The sequence below is a fragment of the Rhinoraja longicauda genome, chromosome 5 (genome assembly GCF_053455715.1).
Source record: "Rhinoraja longicauda isolate Sanriku21f chromosome 5, sRhiLon1.1, whole genome shotgun sequence".
Taxonomy (NCBI): domain Eukaryota; kingdom Metazoa; phylum Chordata; class Chondrichthyes; order Rajiformes; family Arhynchobatidae; genus Rhinoraja; species Rhinoraja longicauda.
This window is the reverse complement of record NC_135957.1, coordinates 77,366,343-77,392,389: the sequence shown is the minus strand read 5'-3', so window position 1 is coordinate 77,392,389 and position 26,047 is coordinate 77,366,343. Positions and strand designations below refer to the sequence as shown.

At 42.9% G+C, this 26,047-nt stretch overlaps 1 protein-coding gene across 2 annotated transcripts in view; it reads right to left on the bottom strand.

The window, feature by feature from the left end:
* phip (PHIP subunit of CUL4-Ring ligase complex) overlaps positions 1-26,047 on the bottom strand; it is a 205,731-nt gene that overhangs the window by 22,109 nt on the left and 157,575 nt on the right. For both annotated transcript variants that reach the window (XM_078399830.1, XM_078399831.1), the window contains exons 26-34: positions 23,933-24,057; positions 21,779-21,861; positions 18,005-18,116; positions 13,240-13,301; positions 8,386-8,541; positions 5,168-5,288; positions 2,370-2,495; positions 1,593-1,668; positions 257-310 (exon numbers count right to left, since the gene is read on the bottom strand). In XM_078399830.1, the coding sequence (XP_078255956.1) occupies positions 257-310; positions 1,593-1,668; positions 2,370-2,495; positions 5,168-5,288; positions 8,386-8,541; positions 13,240-13,301; positions 18,005-18,116; positions 21,779-21,861; positions 23,933-24,057 (915 nt within the window). The remainder of the gene's footprint in view (positions 1-256; positions 311-1,592; positions 1,669-2,369; positions 2,496-5,167; positions 5,289-8,385; positions 8,542-13,239; positions 13,302-18,004; positions 18,117-21,778; positions 21,862-23,932; positions 24,058-26,047) is intronic.

The following is a 26,047-nucleotide window of genomic DNA, read 5'->3' as shown; positions in this document are numbered from 1 at the left end:
CGGTGGGCTGAAGGGGACTTTCTGCACTGTATCTCTAAAGTCTGAACAAGGTATAGGTCATGTGCTTAAAAATAATCGAAAGGGTATCTAAAGTAATAGATTAATGTGACAGTTACACGTAGCAGACAATATATTTTCTCTTTTACCACACCCAAAAATCCAACAGGTAAAAATTATTCACCAGATTGGCTGATTTAGGCCTCTAGCTAGGCCTTGCTACCAGGACTTATATTACACAAGACACAAATCAGACTACCTTTGCATTCCTGGTAGAGGTTCCTGGAACATCAGAATTCTCTGCCTCATGATCCTATTGATCCAAATAAGAGAAAACAACTTAAGAATTATCAAATAAATTATTAGCGTGCTTTGGATAACTCAGGATTGCTTCAGAATAACTGGAACTTTCAAGCAAGATATAAAATGAAAATGTCTTTGGCTAACATAACACTCTACATTTTGGCAAGTAAATAATTATGGGGAGACAGTTGAGCCACAGAGTTACGTAGTGTCTGATTCTGTCCTTTGCTCCAAATGTTAATATGTTCAATTTATACCACAGCACATCATGAAATAAATGTTAATATGTTCAATTTATACCACAGCACATCATGAAATAAATGTCTTAAGAATACAAAGATTATTGACACATTCATCTTTCTCACAGAAGTGCTTAGTTCGTAGAAAGTACTAAGCATTGGGAATATAGGCTTTTTTTAATGGCATTTAATGCCTGACATCCCAAGAACAATTATTGCACCCACGTTCCCATGTAATGCCCCGCTTGAAATCGGATATTTCAGGACGGACTGAGCATTAAAACCAAGCATTTGTGAGTAGAATGGACACATTCGTGTCTTGCCTGAATCCATTTATTCTGTCACCAAGTGAGATCGTATGTTTTTACATTTAATGGTGTTTATTTTGCACGGCGAAACACTGGGTGAGTAGGCCCGACTGTCCCGCTGAGGTCAGACCACGGAGGAGGACCCAGCCCACAGGGTGCCTCGGCCTACGGAGAAGCTGGTGCGGAGCGAGTGGTCGAAGCAAGGTGGTCAGATCGGAGCCCCGAGGTTGGGGTGGGTCGAGGACGAGATCGGGGTGGGTCAAGGACGAGGTCAGGTTAGAGCCTGGAACAGAGTTGGGCCAAGGACAAGATGGGCCGAGGAAGGGGTCGGGTCGAACCTCAGGGACAAGATGGGCCCAGGAGGGGGTCGGGCTGAAGTGGATGGGCTGCATCACCAAGAACAAAGGGGGACCTGGCGTAGGGGGGGAACTGCTGATAACAAAAGGCTCCCGGCGTGGGGGGAACTGCAGTTAACAAAGGGGGATGTGGCTTGGGGGCCCCACTGATAACTAAGGAGGACCGCCAAGAACTAAGAGGGTCCCGACATGGGGGGGGGGGGGGGGGGGTGGTGGGGAAAGATGAAGGGATGAGTACTTTTTGTAACTTGGTCATCACCTTTGTGGCGACTCTTTTGTGTACTTTGTACGCAAAAACAAATATTTTCCCTGCACCTAGCTAGGTACAAGTGACAATAAAGGGCCATCATCATCAAATGATTCTGTTCATTCTCAGAAACTCATATTACCTCGTCTTCCTCATCTGACATCATTTTCTTCTTCAGGTTATTATAAAACGGAACGATATCAGTACAGCTCTGGTCTCTGCAAGAATAAATGTTTAAGGTTAAGTTATAATAGGATATGGTCAAAAGGCATGTCAATCAACTAAGGCAGTACCGACAGCTGAGAGATCATTGGAAAAGTAATCAGGGAATATAATGACATTCTAACTTTTTAAGCATTGTCGACCTGAGATGTCTTACAGATTTGAAAAATAGGACAAACATTTTTACAATGAAGCACTGTAACCTGAGCATACAAATCATACCGGCTTTAGTTTTCATAGGTTTGCATTTAATTCAATACGAGCTGCAAATGAAATACGGCAGCATGGTGGCACAGTGGTAGAGTTGCTGCCTCACCGTGCCACAGACCCGGGTTTAATCCTGACTACGGGTGCTTGTCTGTACAGAGTTTGTACGTTCTCCCCGTGACCTGCGTGAGTTTTCTCCGGGATCTCCGGTTTCCTCCGACACTCCAAAGACGTACAGGTTTGTGGGTTAATTTGCTTTGGCAAAAATTGTAAATTGTCCCTAGTGTGTGAAGGATAGTGTTAGTGTACGAGCTGATTACTGGTCGGCGCGAACTCGGTGGGCCAAAAGGCCTGTTTCTGTGCTGTTTCTCTAAACAAAACAAAACTAATGACATATGTATTGTATATGGAACAAAATGCCTCACTTTAAGGCACAAGCGATTTTTATTAGCTGCAACATATTTACATCTATAACGAAACAAAAACTTACTTTATAAAATGCAGCAGGACATTGATGACAAATTTGGCAGATTTAACTATAGGGCTTCCAGGTTCATTGAAGGTACCTGCATTATGTTCAATGTATCGTACCTCCCATATCAGGGATGACACACGTCTGAAAAACAACATCATTTTGAATGAGCATTGAATTTTAAATTATTATAACATAACCATTGGTTATAACATAACCAAGCATAAGCAAATCCTGTGTCAGGGGAGATGTAGCTAACTTGGTGAGAATGTTGGTGGAGACATTTGTACACACAGCATGATATCAATCACATGTGAGACAAAAATAAGCTTCTTTGCACAAATGATCTATTTGAATACAAGCCAAAATTAAACCAAGGAGATAAAAGACCATCAATAACTAAGTGGGAAATTGTCCATTAATTACTATTCAATTGTTTATGGAAGGCAATTAAATGTTAATAAACTGAAGGCCTTTGTTTAAATTTTCAATGTATTAAAGTCATAGCATCATAGGGGGTGGAAACAGGCCCTTCGGCCCAACTTGTCCACACCGACCAACATGTCCCATCTACACTTGTCTCAACTGCCTGCGTTTGGCCTATATCCCTCTAAACGTGCTAATCCATGTACCTGTCTAATTGTTTCTGTCTCAACTACCTCCTCTGAAAAAGGTACCCCTCAGATTCTTTAAATCTTTTCCCCTTCATCTTAAACCTATGTCCTATGGTCCTCGATTCCCCGGCTCTGAGCAAGAGACTTTGTGCGTCTACCCGATCTATTCCTCTCATGATTTTATACACCTCTATAAGATCACCCCTCATCCTCCTGCACTCCAAGGAATAGAGTCCCAGCCTGCTCAACCTCTCGCGACAGCCCAGACCCTCGAGTCCTGGCAAGTGGATGAGACATTTTGCTTTTCTCCATAGTCAAACTGTTAACATTCACTACTGCAATCATTAGTTCCAAGATGGGAATATGAGTTTGTAAAATTTACAAGGAAAAATTACAGCTACTTTTATTTGACCCCTGATATAATTTTCACACAAAGTACGACATTGCTGGTTCAGTATCTACTGCAATTTAATGCAAAGCAAATTGAAATATCAATTCATGATGGAACCTACCTCAACAAATCTTTGATTCAGAGGATAAACTGACTTTTAAAAAAAAACTATGTCAAAGAGAATTTCAACAGAGAACAAAAAAAAAGTTATATCTGGTATTTATATAGAACTCTTTACACTGCAAATCTCAGAGGTATTTCACAGGAACATTAATAATACAACATTTCCTTATTTCAGGGGATGTAAGAGAGAATATTAAAAGCTTGGGCAAGCAACATGTTTAAGAAATACTACCGAGGAGAATGAAATTTTAGGAAATGAATTCTACAGCTTGGGACCAGGAACGCTGATATCACATGCTTCCATTTGTAGAGTGGTTATGTTCAGGATGATCAGTGGACCAGAACTGGAAATGCACAGATATCTTGTGAGGTTGGGGGCAAAAGAGATTACAGAAAGTAAACATTGGCAATGAATGAGTAAGGTTTGAGTAGTAACAGTTGAATTAGTATGGGTGTCAGGGATTATTATGGGGAGAAGGCAGGAGAATGGGGTTGAGTGGGAAAAGATAAATCAGCCATGATTGAATGGCGGAATAGGCGATGGCCTAATTCTGCTCCATAACTTATAACATATATAACATATAACATATAACATATAACAACTACAGCATGGAAACAGGCCTGTCCGGCCCTACCAGTCCACGCCGACCATTCTCCCTGACCTAGTCTATATATAACATATAACAACTACAGCATGGAAACATTGATGTGCTAGGCTAGAGGCAGTTTCTATCTGCTGCCAGAGATTTTTACCCAGTAAGTCTGGCAATTATTTTGCTAATTTGAACAGAGACAAATCTGAGCCAGTGCAGCTAAATTCATCACCGAATCCGTCCTTTATTCACTTTTCCAAGAATAGCTTTGCCACGTCTCAGAGCAACTTGCTGGCACAGACTTTAGATAATAACCTCAAAGTGTGAAAACAAACTGAGCAAGAACTGATCTTCAATACTTCAGTGCTTTAATGCATTAATACCTTAACCGAGTTACCCAAGATGGTAAAATACAGTGGAAGCAGGCACCAATCGTTTTGTTAAATATAGAATATTTAACTTAAATAGCTGACAGCAATAGATTTAAATCTTAGTCAAAAGCGAGGTCTGAATTTTGATCCCCAAGTTAAATATCCATATTGCAGTGTGATATGGCTGCTACAACAGGTGCTGTCTATCTATTGTAGATACACAAAATTGCAGACCCTGAAGAGCAACATTTATATAACAGCGGATAAATGGAACATGTGGCCAGAGGAGGTATTTGAGGCAGGTACTATAAACGACATTTAAAAGACATTTGGACATTTGGACAGCTACATAGATGGGAAAAGTTGAGAGGGGATATGCTCCAAATACAGGCAGGTGGGACTAATGTAGATGGGGCATCATGGTAGGCAGGGGCAAGTTGGACTAAAGGGCTAGTTTTCATGTTGTATGGGCCAAATGCAGGCAGGTGGGACATCATGGTAGGCAGGGGCAAGTTGGACTAAAGGGCCAGTTTTCATGTTGTATGGGCTAAATGCAGGCAGGTGGGACTAGTGCAGATGGGGCATCACGGTAGGCTGGGGCAAGTTGGGCTAAAGAGGCAGTTTTCATGTTGTATGACTTTGTAACTCTATGACTCTACATCCTAAGTTCCTCCAACACTTTGCATTTCTTATTGCTCCCGTGTATGATGCGGTGAAAGCTCACCTGTAAAACCTGTTCTCTAGCCTCTCTTTAATTGTGTCGAGGTCTGTGGGATATGCCACCACTGTACAATACAAAGGATAAGCCTGAAGGTCCACAGGAGCCACAAATGGAGCAGCAATATCTGAAAAAGATTGCATATGTTGGAATTATTCACAATATAATTCATTGCGCAAAGACTTAGAATACAACCATCCCACCTCTGTTTAAGTTACTGAAAGATTGGAAAAACTACTATGAAATACATAAAATGCTGGAGTAACTCAGCAGGTCAGGCAGCATCTCAGGAGAGAAGGAATGGGCGACGTTTCGGGTCGAGACCCTTCTTCAGTCTCGACCCGAAACGTCGCCCATTCCTTCTCTCCTGAGATGCTGCCTGACCTGCTGAGTTACTCCAGCATTTTGTGAATAAATACCTTCCTTTTTGTACCAGCATCTGCAGTTATTTTCTTACACAATGAAATACATAGATCTTTTTACTCCAAATGAATCTCCCCAAGGCAGGCTTTTCATACAAATGGGATCAACATTAGAGTGAAATAAATTATGAATGAAATGCGTGAGCCTCATATTAATTAATTTACTTAATTTAAGGAGATAATGCTCTAAAGATTTTTTTTTAAAATCTTCATGATATATCAGCAAGCTTTTTCATATTTATATTTCTTATTTTCTGATGCAAGTGACCACCGACATTCAGCCCAGCCCAATGTCATCTCTCAGAACATTCCCATCAGACCCATTGCCTCACCAATGCACTCAATACCTGTTTTCCCCCCCCCACTGCTGTATAATTTATGCATAATGTTGTATATTTCTTGCATAATATACATAATTTATGCATTTAAAAAAAAGTTTCATTTAGAGATACAGCACGGAATCAGGTCCTTCAGTCCACCGAGTCCGCACCGACCAACGATCCCCGCACTTATATAACCATATAACAATTACAGCACGGAAACAGGCCCGTTCGGCCCTACCAGTCCACGCCGACCACTTTCTCTGACCTAGTCTCATCTACCTGCTCTCAGACCATAACCCTCCAATCCCCTCCTATCCATATACCTATCCAATTTACTCTTAAATAATAAAATCGAGCCTGCCTCCACCACTTCCACCGGAAGCTCATTCCACACAGCCACCACCCTCTGAGTAAAGAAGTTACCCCTCATGTTACCCCTAAACTTTTGTCCCTTAATTCTGAAGTTATGTCCCCTTGTTGGAATCTTCCCCACTCTCAAAGGGAAAAGCCTACCCACGTCAACTCTGTCCGTCCCTCTTAAAAATTTAAAAACCTCTATCAAGTCCCCCCTCAACCTTCTACGCTCCAAAGAATAAAGACCCAACCTGTTCAACCTCTCTCTGTAGCTTAAGTGCTGAAACCCAGGCAACATTCTAGTAAATCTCCTCTGTACCCTCTCCATTTTGTCGACATCCTTCCTATAATTTGGCGACCAGAACTGCACACCATACTCCAGATTCGGCCTCACCAATGCCCTGTACAATTTCAACATTACATCCCAACTTCTATATTCGATGCTCTGATTTATAAAGGCAAGCATACCAAACGCCTTCTTCACCACCCTATCCACATGAGATTCCACCTTCAGGGAACACAATCCTAACACAATCCTACACACATTGGGGACAATTTACAATTGTTACCAAGGCAGTTAAATGGCAAACCTGTACGTCTTCGGGGCGTGGGAGGAAACTGGAGCTCCCGGAGGAAGCACACGCAGGTCATGGGGAGAACGTACAAACACGTACAGACAACACCTTTCGTCAGGATCGAACCTGGGTCTCTAATGCTGTAAGGCAGCAACTCTACCGCTGAACCATGGTGTGTTGTCTGAGTGGTATGTGTTTACGATGCTGCTGCTGCAAGTGAGATTTTCATTGTGCATATACCTCACTCTACTTGTGCATATGACAATAAACCCAACTTGACTATTTCCTTGCAATCAATTCTCCTCCCACAGACCCATCAACACCTCCCGACTTTCCCCTGCCATCTAACTAGAATAGGAGAAGTTTACACCAACCAATTAACCTACCAACCAGCATAGCTTTAGGCTGTGGGAGGAAACTGTAGCGGCAAGATGAAACCCTGGAGAACCAGCATAGTCTACAGCACCCGACGTCAGGTTTGCACTCGGATAACTAGAATTGTGTGCTGCAGTACTAATTGCTGCGCCACTGTCCATTTTAACTACCCCCGTGGCTCACAGTAAAATCGGGTTGATGCATTTTACATTTCATCAAATGCGAATTCAGGTACCGACAGGGGCAGTATGACTAACGAGGGGCTGTACAGTGGCGCAGTCGGTAGAGCTGCTGCCCCACAGCACCAGAAACCCAGGTTCGATCCTGACCTCGGGTGCTGTCTGTGCAGAGTTCGTCCGTTCTCCCTGTGACCGCATGGGTCTCCTCCCATCTTCCAAAGACATGCGTGTTTGTAGGTTAATTGGCTGGTGTAAATTGTCTCTAGTGTGTAGGATAGGTTGCGTGCAGCGTAGGTTTACTAGGTTAATTCCCGGAATGGCGGGACTATCATATGTTGAAAGACCGGAGCGACTAGGCTTGTATACACTGGAATTTGGAAGGATGAGAGGGGATCTTATCGAAATGTATAAGAGTATTAAGGGGTTGGACACGTTAGAGGCAGGAAACACGTTCCCAATGTTGGGGGAGTCCAGAACAAGGGGCCACAGTTTAAGAATAAGGGGTAGGCCATTTAGAACTGAGATGAGGAAAAACGTTTTCAGTCAGAGAGTTGTAAATCTGTGGAACTTTCTGCCTCAGAAGGCAGTGGAGGCCAATTCTCTGAATACATTCAAGAGAGAGCTAGATAGAGCTCATAAGGATAGCGGAGTCAGGGGGTATGGGGAGAAGGCAGGAATGGGGTACTGATTGAGAATGATCAGCCATGATCACATTGAATGGCGGTGCTGGCTCGAAGCGCTGAATGGCCTCCTCCTGCACCTATTGTCTATTGTCTATTGATGCGAAAGTGGGATAACGTCAAACATTATGGATTCCCGGTGCAGTGTCTGGCGGACGGTATAAAGACGGCAAAGTAGCTCAAGAGTTGGGTGGAGAGAAGATGAGGTTTAAGGAGAATAAGAAGAGGAATTAACTTAAAAAGATGTCAAAACTTCAATGTCAGTCATTACGTGAATTTAATTTGTGCACTTTATTGCATTGTTTATTGCACATACCAAGAGTTATAAGTTGACTGATCCCAGCGTTAATTCTTTCACATTCTTCATCTCTCTTTTTGCAGCCCCATTCTCCTTCCTGAGGTTTGTACAGCTGGACCTTGTGCTCAGCAGCCGTTAAAGAAACACTTGAACCCGGCTCAGTGGGGAAAACAGCTGAAATCCAACAGAAATCACACATTGAATGAATTAATTAATGATACTTTATTATCACATGTGACAAGCCACAGTGACATTCTTTGTTTTCAATGCTCAAGAGTCGCCACATAAAAGTGCACCAACAACGTTACAGGTAACACTTTCATCACTTGAGAAGATAATCTAACCAATTCAGATAATATCAACAACTCAAGATTTAAAAAGAACAATCAACATGTGGATGTGCGTAGGAAGGAACTGCAGATGCTGGTTAACACCAAAGATGGAGTAACTCAGTGGGTCAGGCTGCATCTCTGGATAAAAGGAACATGTGACTTTTCGGGTTGGAACCCTTCATCAGACTGAGTAGAGGGGGGTGGGGGAGGGTTGGAACTGGAGGTAGGAAAAAGCCAGAACAAATGAACCGTCCCTGATTTGTTCTGGCCTTTTCCTACCTCTGGTTCACCATCACCCCCCCCACCCCCCCCCCCTTACTTCCAGTCTGAAAAAGGGGTTTGACCCAAAATGCCATCCTTTTTCTCCAGAAATGCTTCCTGACCCGCTGGGTCACTCCAGCACTTTTGTCTAATTACATGCGAGTGTTGTGCATCTATACAAATAAAAGAGGTTTGAGCGGGGAGCAAATAATTTAAAGAATTCTCCCAAGTCATCCCCCAATTTATACTTTCTTTCCATTTCTTGACAGTTCTAGTATCATCCCATAAGACTTTGTTTTTCACTTTTGCTGGTATTTTATGTGCTATGGGGGGAACTCATTGAAACATACAGAATAGTGAATGGCTTGGATAGAGTGGATCGAAACCTATTAAAATAGGTGCAGGAGTAGGCCATTCGGCCCTTCGAGCCAGCACCGCCATTCTATATGATCATGGCTGATCATCTAAAATCAGTACCCCGTTCCTGCTTTCTCCCCATTCCCCTTGATTCCTTTAGCCCTAAGAGGTCTATCTAACTCTCTCTTGAAAACATCCAGTGAATTGGCTTCCACTGCTTTCTGTGGCAGAGAATTCCACAGATTCACAACTCTCTGGGTGGAAATGATTTTCCTCATCTCAGTCCTAAATGGCCTACCCCTTATTCATAAACTGTGAACCCTGGTTCTGGACTCCCCCAACATCGGGAACATTTTTCCTGCGTCTAGCAGGTCCAATCCCTCAAGAATGTTGTATGTTTATGTAAGATCCCCTCTCATCCTTCTAAATTCCAGTGAATATCAGCCCAGTCAATCCATTCTTTCATCATATGTCAGTCCCGCCATCCCGGGAATTAACCTGGTGAACCTATGCTACACTCCCTCAATAGCAATAATGTCCTTCCTCAAATTAAGAGACCAAAACTGCACACAATACTCCAGGTGTGGTCTCACCTGGGCTCTGTACAACTGCAGTAGGACCTTCTTGCTCCTATACTCAAATCCTCTCGCAATGAAGGCTAACATGCCATTTGCATTCTTCGCAGCCTGCTGTACCTGTATACTTACTTTCAGTGACTAATGTACAAGGACGACCAGGTCTCATTGCACCTCTCCTTTTCCTAATTTGACACCATTCAGATAATAATCTGCCTTCTTGTTCTTGCCACCAAAGTGGATAACCTCACATTTATCCACATTATACTGCATCTGCCATGCATCTGCCCACTCACCCAACTTATCCAAGTCACCCTGCAGCCTCATAGAATCCTACTCGCAGTTCACACTGCCACGCAGCTTTGTGTCATCCGCAAACTTGGAGATGTCACATTTAATTCCCTCGTCTAAATCGTTAATATATATTGTAAATAACTGGTCCCAGCACCGAGCCTTGCGGCACCTCACTAGTCACTGCCTGCCATTCTGAAAAGGACCCACTAATTCCTACTCTTTGTTTTTCTGTCTGCCAACCAGTTCTCTATCCATGTCAATACCCTACCCCCAATACCATGTGCTGTAATTTTGCACACTAGTCTCTTGCATGGGACCTTGTCAAAAGCTGTTTGAAAGTCCACTAGCTCTCCCATATCCATCGTACTTGTTACGGTCACAGGGAGAATGTACAAACTCCATACAGACAACAGCTGTGGTCAGGATCGAACCTGGATCCCTGGCGTTGTCAGGCAGCAACTCTAACGTTATGCCACCGTGCCACTATGATATGTTATCAAAGCAATTGCTTGTCAATTTCAATAACCTCCACAATGTAACCACCAGCCTGTCTTCTTAAAGAGATAGTCCGTTATAAATGAAATCCATTATAAAGAGGTCTGTAATAACGAGGGTTTACTGAAGAAAGCTAATGGCATGTTGGCTTTTATGACAAGGGGAGCCGAGTATAGGAGCAAAGAGGTCCTTCTGCAGTTGTACAGGACCCTAGTGAGACCACACGTGGAGTACTGTGTACAGTTTTGGTCTCCAAATTTGAGGAAGGACATTCTTGCTATTGAGGGAGTGCAGCGTAGGTTCACTAGGTTAATTCCTGGGATGGCGGGACTGTCATATGTTAAAAGACTGGAGCGACTAGGCTTGTATACACTGGAATTTAGAAGGATGAGAGGGGATCTTATCGAAACATATAAGATTATTAAGGGATTGGACACATCTGAGGCAGGAAACATGTTCCCAATGTTGGGGGAGTCCAGAACCAGGGGCCACAGTTTAAGAATAAGGGATAGGCCATTTAGAACGGAGATGAGGAAAAACTTTTTCACTCAGAGAGTTGTAAAACTGTGGAATTCTCTGCCTCAGAAGGCAATGGAAGCCAATTTTCTGGATGCGTTCAAAGGAGAGTTAGATAGAGCTCTTAATGATAGCAGAGTCAGGGGGTATGGGGAGAAGGCAGGAACGGGGTACTGATTGTGAATGATCAGCCATGATCACATTGAATGGCGGTGCTGGCTCGAAGGGCCGAATGGCCTACTCCTGCACCTATTGTCTATTGTCTATCGTTCAAAATTGAATTTTTCTTGCAAAATATTGAACCAGGCTTACAAAATACTACTACAGTACCAAATTAATTGCAACAAACTGATATGTGTCTGATTTTGCAACATGCTAAACACTGAAATAGGTGACCGGGTTACTATTCAGAGAAATGTATTTATTTCAATCAGCTTGCCCTTATCGTTTGAAATTTACTGGATATTTCTACCAAACATAAATCCCCACATGGATGTATTGTCCCACTGCTTGCTGAATGGTTCCGGGGGTGGGGGAGGGGGTGGGGAGGGGAGGGAAGGTTGGGAAGAAGGGGAAGAATATGACCGGCTCATTTGAACGGATCGTTGAAGAACAGAATTTAAATTTAAAGTTGATGCTGGTGATTAATAGACCATACCAAGACAGCAGCAAACTTTTTCAAAAGTCAACACCCACCCAAAGTCAACAGCGTCGGACTGCCTTACTTCCCTCTTTAAATATTGCCTCGAGATTCACCTGGACACGGACCAGCATTAACGGCACACACATGGAAATAATACTCTTTGGGGGTATTTGCTTAAACATAACATAGATGAGGTTAGAAATATTTCCTTGCAAAGCCATCCACTACTTTTCAAAGGTGTGAAAAGATCGTGTCACAAGAACTTCTACACTCAGACCGCTATTTGCCTAATCCACAGTCAATCTACAGGAGATAATTAAACATAACACAGATCTATTTCATCCCATTATCTCAACTAAGGAACTAAATGACCTGCTGCACATTCATCCGCAGGGCAGCAATGAACCCTTTCTCTTAACACTGCTTAACACGTAAATAAAAGCTTTCCACTGTACGTCGGTAGATGTGACAATAATAAATTAAGTATAATTTTATGATTGCGATCATCTGGTACCAATCTGCAGGCCACATTTTGAAAGGTGTTCATTATTCATTCAGAACATATTGCACAAAAAAAGTCTAACTCCAGCTACATTTTACACAGGAGTCACAATTGACTTTCACTTCCTTGTTTACTTATTTCCAAAAGATTGCAATGATATTTTCATAATCGTATTATAAAACAGTGACATCTTTCAATTCAAAGTTAAGAACTATTATTTCTCAATTTTTTTGCGGTTGCAGCTCCTAGACTGTGGAACAGCATCCCTCTCCCCATCAGAACTGCCCCCTCCATCAACTCCTTTAAGTCCAGGCTCAAACCCTATTTCTACTCCCTAGCGTTTGAGGCCTGCTGTAAAGTGTTTATGTATGTGTTGTTAAGTTTGTGTGCCATTGTATGTTCTTTTTTAGTACCTGCACTGATGTACAGCACTTTGGTCAATGTGTGTTGTTTTTAAATGTGCTATACAAATAAAATTGACTTGACATGACGACCTTTAATATGTGCATAACTTTTTCTATAACAGCTGTTCTAGTGAAATTAGTAAGATGCTTTGCACATTATATCAACTTCACTCCAAAAGCTATGGTTAAGTATGACCAGTATGCAATATTGTTAGGGTCTGTGGCCTTTTGCTTTGATTCCATTAGCATAAAGTTTCAATTACCATTTGCATCCAGAGAACAAAATAGGTGCTCAAAGAAAATAGACAAATGCGCACATACACACAAAGTTAAAACAAAAACAAAAAAATATTTTGCACTATTTTGGCCACAAAACAAAACTTACCTGTCCACTTCCATTATCAGCAGATTCAGTACCTAACATGTTAAAGACTAGAAGCTGCACTTAAAGGAAAAGTACACTTTTTCTCTTTTATGTTTTCTTTGTACATACCATGGGGTGGTATCACTTCCATATCCCAAGGACTCATCTTCTCAGTGTCACCATTATCCCAGCTGGAAGTAGAAAGACAAATATATGCCTCTAGAGCCTGCTAAGACATTCACAGATCCTTTGCTCAAACCTTGAGTCAGATTGGATATCAATTATATATATGTATTGACGTACAGGTATGTAGGTTAATTGGCTGGGTAAATGTAAAAAAAAATAAAAAATTGTCCCTAGTGGGTGTAGGATAGTGTTAATGTGCGGGGATCACTGGGTGGCACGGACTTGGAGGGCCGAGAAGGCCTGTTTCCGGCTGTATATATATGATATGATATGATGTATATATATATATATATATATATTCCCTTTAAAACAGATGTGGCTTTTTAGAAAGTACATGTCATCAGTTCTCAACAGATAACTTTTGAATTTATCAATGCTATCTTGAGAAAAGGACTTCAAGGGGAAAATGCTGTGACCGTCTGAAGAAGGGTCTTGACCTGAATCATCACCCATCCGTGTTCTCCAGAAATACTGCCTGATCTGCTGAGTTACTCCAGCACTTGTGTCCTTAACATACTACACTGCTAATAAAAATGCAAAATACAGGACATAAACTTAGCTCAGGGAGCATTTGTACCAAAGGTCAAAGACCCTTAATTATTAGGTGTTACCAGCAAAGGACACCATCCACGACATCCGGAGGCTGCAATGGATCGTTCGCACAGCTGAGAAGGTTGTTGGCTGCAACCTTCCCCCCATTGACGAACTGTACACTGCAAGGGCCAGGAAGTGAGCGGGCAAGATCATCTCTGACCCCTCTCACCCTGGCCACAAAATCTTTGAAGCACTTCCCTCTGGAAGGCGACTCCGGACTGTCAAAACAGCCACAGCCAGACATAAAAACAGCTTTTATTCCACGAGTAGTGGTTCTACTCAACAACCAAAGTCTGTAGTCTCTTTTTTGCTCTGGTTTATTTTCACCCACTTGTTCAGACCATAATGTTGTATCCTTATTGTTTTGATGTGGTTATGCTTTATTCTTAATTGTTAACTGTATGTCTGTGTTGTCATTTGTGAGCGGAGCACCAAGGCACATTCCTTGTATATGCACATACTTGGCCAATAAACTTATTCATTCATTCATTCATTCATTCATTCATCCCTTTCTCTGAGTGTCTCCATCTCTGTCTCATTTGTTCTTGAGATGAATGTTTTCACTCCAGGACATCTGAGATGTCCTCCTTTTTCTGGAAATAGTGGAATTTGCAATATGCAATCGTTTCGATGAACACCTCCGCTCAGTCCGTCTTAACTTACCTGATCTCCCAGTTGCTCAGCACTTCAAATCTCCCGCCCATTCCCAATCTGACCTTTCTGTCCTGGGCCTCCTCCATTGTCAGAGTGAGGACAGCGCAAATTGGAGGAACAGCACCTCGTATTTCGCTTGGGTAGTTTATACCCCAGCGGTATGAACATTGACTTCTCTAACTTCAAATAGCCCTTGCTTTCCCTCTCTATCCCCTCCCCCTTCCCAGTTCTCCCACCAATCTTACTGTCTCCGACTACATTCTATCTATGTCCCGCCCACTTCCCTGACATCAGTCTGAAGAAGGGTTTCGGCCTGAAATGTCACCCATTCCTTCTCTCCAGAGATGCCGCCTGTCCCGCTGCCTGAGTTACTCCAGCATTTTGTGTCTACCTTCTCCTTAATTTCCTGCAGTTCTGCATTCCCCCACTTTAGACAGAGTAGAGGTAGACCTCCCTTGGTCGTTACCTTTCACTCTTTTACTGCACACCAGCTCTTCCCTCGTTACACTTTCAGTCCTGATGCAGGGTCTCGATCCAAAACATTGTTTTGTTTCTATTGATGCTGCCTGGCCTGCTGAGCTCCTCCAGTATTTTGTTTTTGCGTTTGTTTCCAGCATTTTCCATTTTTATTTCATAGGCAGTTTAAAAAAATTCTAACTTATTTTGCTATAATGATACTCAAAGGTAAGGAGTGTAGGAAAGAACTGCAGATGCCGGTTTAAATCAAATGTAGACACAAAAAGCTAGAGTATCTCAGCAGGACAGGCAGCATCTCTGGAGAGAAGGAACGGGTGACACTTCGGGTCGAGACCCTTCTTCAGACTTACTTAGGTCTGAAGAAGGGTCTCGATCCAAAACGTCATCCATTCCTTCCCTCAAAGGTAAGGAAATGGATAAAGGGCAACCAGCAATGGATAACAGCTCTAGGAATAATTTCAATTAAACAATTATTTTGCAGGAGCTCCCAAATGATTTGTAGTCACAATAATTCATAATTAATAAACGGGATTAGGGGTAAAACTACATTTGGGTGACTCTGATGGTAAATTGAGATTGGAAGTGTTTAGGTAATTTAAGAACTACAGATCAGAGAAGGGAAACAGGGGTTGCTGCTGTTGAACAGGAACATCAGATGACCTTGACTAAATTTGGAAATGTGCATTATTAAGATAGATCAATTTCAGTGGTGTGAAGGCAAAGGGAATTACACCTTCCAAACAATAAAGGGAGAAATGGTGAATGAACAATCCTAAAGTGGCAAAGATCAGTGAACATACAAATTTGATGGGCAAGACTGATGAACCAACTGGACTCTGAAACCTGGAGAAATTAGGATGGTTGGATGGCCTGAATAGAGTGGATGTGGAGAGGATGTTTCCACTAGTGGGATAGTCTAAGACCGGAGATCATAACCTCAGAATTAATGAACGTTCCTTTCGGAAGCAGATGAGTTTCTTTAGTCAAGACGGCGGTGAATTGCCACAGAAGGTTGTGGAGGCCAAGTCAATGGATATTTTTAAGGCAGAGATAGATAGATTCTTGATTAGTAGAGATGTCAGAGGTTATGGGGAGAAGGCAGGAGAATGGGGTTAGGAGGGAGAGATAGATCAGCCATGATTGAATGGCAGAATAGACTTGATGGGCCGAATGGCCTAATTCGGCTCCTATCACATGAACTTATCATGAAGCAAATCTAGGAGCAATAGAGGATTCAACACAGCTTTATACTGGGATAATCTATCTCCCATAATCACCATCCATTCACTTTTTATACCCTCCCTCGGATCCAAATTTTAACTAAGGGATAGGATATACAGGCAATTAGACAGACAAGGGTTGATTAAGAATAGTCAGCATGGGTCTGTACGTGGGAGGTCGTGTTTTTTGAAGACGTGACCAAAAAGGTCGATGAGGGCAGAGCTGTAAATGTTGTATGCATGGATTTCAGTAAGGCATTTGACAAGGTTCCGCATGGTAGGCTGCTCTGGAAGGTTAGATCGCATGGGATCCAAGGAGGAGATAACTAAATGGATAGAAAATTGGCTTCATGGAAGGAAGCAGAGGGTGATGGTGGAAGGTTGCTTCTCAGACTCGAGACCTGTGACTAGTGGTGTGCCTCAGGGTTCTGTGCCGGGCCCGTTACTGTTTGTCATCTACATCGATGATATGGATGAGAACATACATGACAAGATTAGCAATTTTGCTGATGATACAAAAGTGGGTGGTTTTGCAGATAGTGAAGATGGTTGTGAAAAATTGCAGCAGGATCGTGATGGACTGGCCAGGTCGGCTGAGGAATGGTTGATAGAATTTAATACAGAGAAATGTGAGGTGTTGCATTTTGGGAAGTCTAACATGGGCAGGACCTACACAGTGAATGGTAGGGCTCTGGGGACTGTTGTAGAGCAGATGGATCTAGGAGTGCAGGAACATGGTTCCTTGAAGGTCGAGTTGCAGGTAGATAAGGTGGTCCAAAAGGCTTTTGTACATTGGCCATCAACTGTCAGAGTATCGACTATAGAAGTTGTGAGGTCATGTTGCAGTTTTACAAGATGTTGGTGAGACTGCATTTAGAGTATTGGGTTCAGTTCTGGACACCATATTATAGGAAAGATGTCAAGCTGGAAAGGGTACAGAGAAGATTTACGAGGATGTTGCCAGGTCTAGAGGATCTAAGCTATAGGGAGAGGGTGAGTAGGCTGGGACTTTGGAACTGGAACGCAGGAGGATGAGGGGTGATCTTATAAAGGTGTATAAAATCATGAGAGGAATAGATCGGGTAGATGCAGAGTCTCTTGCCCAGAATAGGTGAATTGAGGACCAGAGGACATAGGTTTAAAGTGAAGGGGACAAGATTTAATAGGAATCTGAGGGGTGACTTTTTCCACACAAAGGGTGGTGGGTGTATGGAACAAGCTGCCAGCGGAGGTAATTGAGGGTGGGAATTTTCCAATATTTAAGAAACAGTTAGACAGGTACATGGAGAGAACAGTTTTGTTGGGATATGGACCAAATGCAGGCAGATGGGACTAGTGGAGCTGGGACATTTTGGCCGGTATGGGCAAGTTGGGCTGAAGTGCCTGTTTCCACACTGTATCATGCTATGAGACCTTTGGTAAAGACTTAAATATCTATTTAACCTTATGTACCCCCAAAAATATCTGCAAAGCCACTACTTTGTGTTTTAGCAGTAATAATAAACGTCCCCGATTTATGAATTAATTCTTGGAATGAACTTCAAGGAGACAGAAGCTTTGGATTCAATCACAAAGACATTCGATAGGAATTATTCAAGGAATAGTTTGGGAGCTATTATTGCACTAGACTTTATTGTGGTATGGAAGAGAAGATCCATTATAGGCCAAATGGCACCTGAATTTTTATATAATTTCATGACTTTACTACTTAATGTCAAAGTTGATTAAGTTCTGCCGTCAGTGCACTGCACTGGCTATCTTACCATACGTTGTAACACTGAAAGAGACTGTCAGGATATTCTGGCTGTAAGGGCTCTTGGCTTTCAATTGTCCCAAACCACCAAGCATCGTCGATCACCGACCGAAACCGATCACCTGTTACAGTGAGAAATCAGTTCAGTTTAGATTATTGTCACATGTACTGAGGTAGAGTGAAAAGCTTTTGTTGCATGTTAACCAGTCAGCAGAAAGACAATACATGATTGCAATCGAGCCGTTTACAGTGTATAGATACATGATCAGGGAATAACGTTTAGTGCAAGGTAAAGCCAGTAAATTTTTTTAGATTTAGAGATACAGCGCGGAAACAGGCCCTTCGGCCCACCGGGTCCGCGCCGCCCAGCGATCCACGCACATTAACACTATCCTCCACACACTAGGGACAATTTTTTACATTTGCCCAGCCAATTAACCTACATACCTGTACGTCTTTGGAGTGTGGGAGGAAACCGAAGATCTCGGAGAAAACCCACGCAGGACACGGGGAGAACGTACAAACTCCGTACGTCAGGATCGAACCTGAGTCTCCGGCGCTGCATTCGCTGTAAGGCAGCAACTCTACCGCTGCGCCACCGATCCGATTCCGATCAAGGATAGTCCGAGGGTCACCAACAAGGTAGATAATAGTTCAGGGTTGCTCTCTGGTTGTGGTAGGATGATTCAGTTGCCTGATAACAGCTGCGAAGAAACTGTCCCTGAATCTGGATGTGTGCATTTTCACACTTCTATACCTATTGTCCAATAGGAGAGGGGAGAAGAGGGAGTGGCCAGGCTGCGACTCGTCCTTGATTAAGCTGCTGGCCTTGCCCGGGCAGAATGTCTGTATTCATTTTATTGAAATGTACTCGATATTCTGTTGTCAAATATCAGCCTAGCAATTCTACTAAAATAATTACAACAGGAACAAGAGTCACACATAGAATATTTAGCAATCCTCTGCAAAGACTCATATTTCTGTCACAATATCATTCAGCCTTACAAAATTTGGTCAGTCTTTATAGCATGCCGTCTAAATTTCATGAAGAACTTTTAAGTCCAACAGTGCAACCAGTTGTAAAATATTAATTGCAGGAATGATGAATATCCCATTGCATTCTTCACTGTGTGAGAGAATGCAGGCATAGAAATTCTAATGCATCCAATGCATGTGCTGGATATATAAGAAAATAACTGCAGATGCTGGTACAAATCAAAGGTATTTATTCACAAAATGCTGGAGTAATTCAGTAGGTCAGGCAGCATCTCAGGAGAGAAGGAATGGGTGACGCTTCGGGTCGAGACCCTTCTTCAGACTGATGTCGGGGGGGCGGGACAAAGGAAGGATATAGGTGGAGACAGGAAGATAGAGGGAGATCTGGGAAGGGGGAGGGGAAGAGAGGGACAGAGGAACTATCTAAAGTTGGAGAAGTCGATGTTCATACCACTGGGCTGCAAGCTGCCCAGGCGAAATGTGAGGTGCTGTTCCTCCAATTTCCGGTGGGACTCACTATGGCACTGGAGGAGGCCCATGACAGAAAGGTCAGACTGGGAATGGGAGGGGGAGTTGAAGTGCTCGGCCACTGGGAGATCAATTTGGCAAACGCGGACCGAGCGCAGGTGTTGAGCGAAGCGATCGCCGAGCCTGCGTTTGGTTTCGCCGATGTAAATAAGTTGACACCTGGAGCAGCGGATGCAATAGATGAGGTTGGAGGAGGTGCAGGTGAACTTCTGTCTCACCTGGAAATGTGCTGGATGGTCATCGCAAGAATAAGCCATCACGTGCAGGTAGACATTAGTTTAACTTGGCATCGTGTTTAGCATGGACACTGGGGGCCGAAGGGCCTGTTCCTGTACCGTACTGTTCTATGATCTAACACTTTTGGATGCGATTTGCTGCTGTCAACTTTAGTCGCAGTGGGTAATGATTAGAGAGGGTCTATCTTGAGTTTTCAGCTCACAATCGGGAGCATTGACATGGTGTTGGAGGGGGAGGGGGCATGGACCAAAGAGGTCATTTTGCAGTTGTACAGGGCCCCAGTGAGACCACACCCGGAGTACTGTGTGCAGTTTTGGTCTCCAAATTTGAGAAGAACATTCTTGCTATTGAGGAAGTGCAGCGTAGGTTCACTCGGTTAATTCCCGGAATGGCAGGACTGTCGTATGTTGAAAGACTGGATTTATTTAGGGATTGGACACGCTAGAGGCAGGAAACATGATCCCAATGTTGGGGGAGTCCAGAACCAGGGACCACAGTTTAAGAATAAGGGGTAGGCCATTTAGAACGGAGATGAGGAAAAACTTTTCACTTGTAAATTTGTGGAATTCTCTGCCACAGAAGGCAGTGAAGGCCAATTCACTGGATGCTTTCAAGAGAGAGCTAGACAGAGTTAATGATAGCGGAGTCAGGGGGTATGGGGAGAGGGCAGGAACGGGGTACTGATTGTGAATGATCAGCCATGATCACATTGAATAGTGGTGCTGGCTCAAAGGGCTGAATGGCCTCCTCCTGCACCTATTGTCTACTGGATGAGATATTGAAGGGTCAGATGATAGATGACAGACTGGATGATGAATTGTGCCAAGGAGTCGAAGGGAATAAAAGGTAACCTCAGGGCTTCACTGACTGGAATCTCAATCTGGCTCCTTCAACGCACAGCTAAGGTCGTGTGCAGTGTTACATGGTCTCATTTCCTTCACAATGCATGAAATGGAGCTTTACAAGGTGGTGTCACATTATCCCACATGTACACTAGTATTGCCTCGGTGAACAACCAGAGCAGTGTACTGTAATTCAATTTGAAATGGCCCCAAATTACTCTCCACTCTGGAGAGGGAAAAGAAAACCAATTTTCCAGTTGCATGGTGATGCAAAAGTACAGCTTTGTGTGTTCAAATTTCTAGGCACATTGCATTGCTGTATATTGACTGTACAAAGCACTACATGATTCTCAAGCACGGTAGCACAGCAGTAGAGTTGCTGCCTTACAGCGCCAGAGGCCCAGGTTCGATCCTGACTGTAGGAGCCATTTACGCTTAATTTAGTTACTGTCATTGTATTATGGCCATGTTTAATATTTCTAATTTCTGTCTTTTTTGCATGCTTGTGGGTGTGATTTGATACGTAATGGGGAGTGTCTACATTGGAGGAGGCTAGCGTAGCAACAGAGATTGTGGGTAAGTTTAGTCTCGGAGGATGGAGAGAATACAGTTTTTTACCACACTCACACCAGCCACACTCACAAGGACTACATGGTAACGACTACACGATTTTTACTGTATTGTTTGAAGAAGAAACAGTTGATAAGAACGAAAAGTTATGAATTACTCTTTTGATTTGTGCTACTTTAATAAAGACCAATTAATCAAGAAACAGCGTTTGGAAGATTTGTTTTTGTTATCTCAGAGTGTGGTGTGTGCGTAAGCTATACCTCCATTCCATCCACGATAAGTAATGGCTATCGAAGTTGGACTTTGAGAAGGTATGGAAACTGCCATTACACTGACTATGGATGCTGTCTGTACGGAGTTTGTACGTTCTCCCCGTGACCTGTGTGGGTTTTCTCAGCATGCTCCAGTTTCCTCACACACTCCAAAGTCGTACAGGTTTGTAGACAAATTGGTATGATATATTTGTAAATTGTCCCTCGTGTGAGTTGGATATTGCTAGTGTACAGGGATCACTGGTCGGCGCGGACTCGGTGGGCTGAATGGCGTGTTTCCGCGCTCTATTACAAAACTAAACTAAACTGCGGGTAACGGCGCGATTTGCCATGACGCACCAATTTTCCATCGTCGAGTCTTTGTCTCATCAAACTGCTGTCTGAGTATAAGAAAATCGATTACATCTGGCATATCATGATACCTGCAGTCAACATTAAAAAATATAATTAAAAGAAAAATCCACACTTTTTTTTTACACCAATAGAAAGAATATTCAAATATGTTTGAAAATGTTTAAAATGCTAGATATATTTGGATAACTGTAGAACTGGTCTATGTTATTAAAGGTTATTGTAAGTCTTGAAACTTATGTTATGTTATTTAAAATTACGTAACAAGTACAGAACAGAAATGATTAATCGTAAAATAGTTATGACCAATTTGCAGTGAACTAGATAAACCATTAAGGCACATCGGAGGAAATTTTGACCTTGTTTAATAAAATAAGATGGTTACAACAAGTGGTATCTTGTTTTATTTCTTCTTATATTTAGAATTCACAAAGGAAACATATGACCCACTGGTTTGTTTCTTCAAAATTGAAAATAATGGAATTAAAATTGGATTCCCATGGGATATTTGCCAATATCAAGGGCACCAAAGGAATACAATTTAAGACTTATTAATATGAATATTGACAACTCATTGTGCAGTTTTGGCAGGCAGCTCAAGATACCAAAAGAAACTCAGATATGCCAATTATCTGGGGTTTTCATTTGCATTCTTCATGGGTTAAGAGGAAGAATGCAGGACAAAACTACCTGGGTCTCTCGTAATTTCCCCTGATCAAAATGAACTCTTGATGTCCATTCCCTCCACTACATGGCTTACACCAGAGACAACTCCCTAAACATCAGCAGATGTCTTTAGCAAGAGAAGTTCTATTGCCCCTGGACAGGAAAGGTTGATCCCAGATTGATTCCTGGGATGGCAGGACTTTCATATGAAGAAAGACTGGATAGACTCGGCTTGTACCCGCTGGAATTTAGAAGATTGAGGGGGGATCTTATAGAAACTTACAAAATTCTTAAGGGGTTGGACAGGCTAGAAGATAGTTCCCGATGTTGGGGAAGTCCAGAACAAGGGGTCACAGTTTAAGGATAAGGGGGAAGTCTTTTAGGACCGAGATGAGAAGAAAAAAATTCACACAGAGAGTGGTGAATCTGTGGAATTCTCTGCCACAGAAGGTAGTTGAGGCCAGTTCATTGGCTATATTTAAGAGGGAGTTAGATGTGGCCCTTGTGGCTAAAGGGATCAGGGGGTATGGAGAGAAGGCAGGTACGGGATACTGAGTTGGATTATCAGCCATGATCATATTGAATGGCGGTGCAGGCTCGAAGGGCCGAATGGCCTACTCCTGCACCTATTTTCTATGTTTCTATGTTTGGAGCAATATGGGCCAAACGTGGGTGAATGGGACTAGCTTAAATGGGGCATCTTGACCAGCACGGAGAAATTGGGCTGAAGGGCCGCCTTCCATACCGTGAGACTCTATGTCTGACTCTAAGACCCCTGGACAGGTAAATATTCCAACTGGGCTTAGATGGGAATCCAAATTGAAGACAGAAATAAGGCATGGGAATTCAAAACATCTGGATCTCATTTTGTATGTGAAATATTGAGAGACATAGATAAGGTAGATTGTCAGAACCTGTCTCCCAGTGTGGAAATGTCAATGAATAGAGGGCATAGGTTTAAGGTGAGAAAGGCAAAGTTTAAAAGATATTGAGGAGCAAGCATTTAACAAAGAGGTTGGTGGATGTCTGGAAAATGCTGTCAGGAGTGCTGAGGAGGCAGATACAATAGCAGCGTTTACGGGACTATTAGATAGACATACGTGTAGGTAGGGTATGGAGGGGTATGGATTATTTGAAGGCAGATGAGATTAGTTTATCTTGGCATCGTGTTTGGCACAGACATTGTGGGCTGAAAGGCCTGTTCCTGTGTTGTACTTTCCTATGTTCTATGCTCATGTAAGAGCAATCATGGGCCAATATTCGTTTCCCATGTTGAAGTGAAAGCCAAAACATCACCCGAGTCTGAAATAATTTGTTTCCATCCATTGTACTTTTAAGCCCACAAGGATAAAAGCATATTTTGTTGGATTTCTTGTTCGTGGCTCCCCCCAATGTCAATCACAAATGCAGCCAAGTACAAACATCCATTGATAGAGGTCTAATTTATTACATTCTACGAAAACAACTGCCTCTTACTTCATGGAAAATGACCCTCCTGTCAGTTTGCCAGTGTCTGGATCGAGGAATGCCAGTTTGATGCAGCACAAAGATGGAGGTCCCACTTCATATTTGATCCCAACAATTTTCACTAGCTCTTGCTCCTGATAAAAGTATAAAAAAATATTCCAAGTTGTACCTGTCATGAATCTGAGTCGTGTTTACATCTTGGATGAGTACAGATAATTTTAATATCACCGGAGCAACAAGTATTTTGTGAACCAAGCATTGAAAAGCACTTTAAATCCACTCAAGGAAAAGAAAAACAATCATAACACAAGTGGTTGCCTTTTCATTGATTGGAACCGGCAATATACCAAAATACAGTTATATCGGATTTAAGAGTCTCCAGGAAATGTCCAATGAGAAATCCTAAAATGTACATCAATGGCATGTCCAACATGGCATGAATCCTCTGCCCCAACCCTTTCAATAGACAATAGGTGCAGGAGGAGGCCATTCGGCCCTTCGAGCCAGCACCGCCATTCAATGTGATCATGGCTGATCATTCTCAATCAGTACCCCGTTCCTGCCTTCTCCCCATACCCCCTGACTCCGCTATCCTTAAGAGCTCTATCTAGCTCTCTCTTGAATGCATTCAGAGAATTGGCCTCCACTGCCTTCTGAGGCAGAGAATTCCACAGATTCACAACTCTCTGACTGAAAAAGTTTTTCCTCATCTCCTTTCTAAATGGCCTACCCCGTATTCTTAAACTGTGGCCCCTGGTTCTGGACTCCCCCAACATTGGGAACATGTTTCCTGCCTCTAACGTGTCCAACCCCTTAATAATCTTATATGTTTCGATAAGATCTCCTCTCATCCTAAATTCCAGTGTATACAAGCCTAGTCGCTCCAGTCTGTCAACATATGATAGTCCCATCATTCCGGGAATTAAGCTAGTAAACCTACGCTGCACGCCCTTTCACTTTCAGAAGTTCACGTGCAACTCCTCTCATCTCATCTCCTGCATCCCCTCATCCCCTTTACTAGCAGCGAGACCAACCACAGACTCAACGACCGTTTCGCCAAACACTTGCGCTCGGCTAACCATGGCCTACTGGATCTCCTGGTTGTTAACTATTTTAACTCCCTTTCTCATTCATTCCCACACTGACCTTTCTGTCCTGGGTTTCCTCTATTGTCAGAGTGAGGCCACATACAAACTGGAGGAACTGCTCCTCGTATTATACTTTGGCAGTTTGCAAACCAAGGTATGAACTTTGAATTCTCCAATTGTAGGTAACTAACGTAAAAATACTCCTCCAAATTATTCCACATAGACTTGCACCCATTTCTCCTCTTCCCTTACATTCCTTCCTCGGGCTTCAAAGACCGCACTTCTATCCTTATCTCACTCCTTTTGTTTTGTTCATCTCTGTGCAATGTCCAGCCATCTCTTTATCAACCCCTTCCCTCCAGTACCACACCGACCCCACAGTTAACAATTGCCTGTTTCCTTTATTATCATCACTTTTTTGCATATCTTTCATTCATTTGGTCTATATTTCTCTATATCACCATCTATATATCTCGTTTCCCTTTCCCCTGACTCCCCTGAAGAAGGGTCCCTGGTTAACTCATCCCTTCCCACCCAAACCACCCCCTCCCCTGGTACCTTCCCCTTCAATTCTCCTTCCCATCCCTACAAAGACCTTTCTGTATTAGGTCTCCTCCATTGTCAGAGTGAGACTAAACGTAAATTGGAGGAACAGCATCTCATATTTCGCTTGGGCAGCTTACAGTCCAGTGGTATGAATATTGATTTCTCTCACTTCAGGCAGCCCCGGCATTCCCTCTCTCTATCCCTCCCCCACCCAAGTCGCACGAGCTTCTCATTTTCACCCTACAACAGCTAACAATGACCTGTTTCCTTTATCATTGTTACTTTATTGCCCTATTCATTGTTCTTTATCTCTCCTCATCACCACCTATATTTCTTGTTTCCCTTATCCCTAACCAGTCTGAAGAGGGGTCTCAACCCGAAACATCGCCCATTCCTTCTCTCCAGACCCTACCTGTTCCGCTGAGTTACTCCAGCTTTTTGTGTCTATCTTGACCCGAAACGACATCTATTCCTTTTCTCCAGAGATACT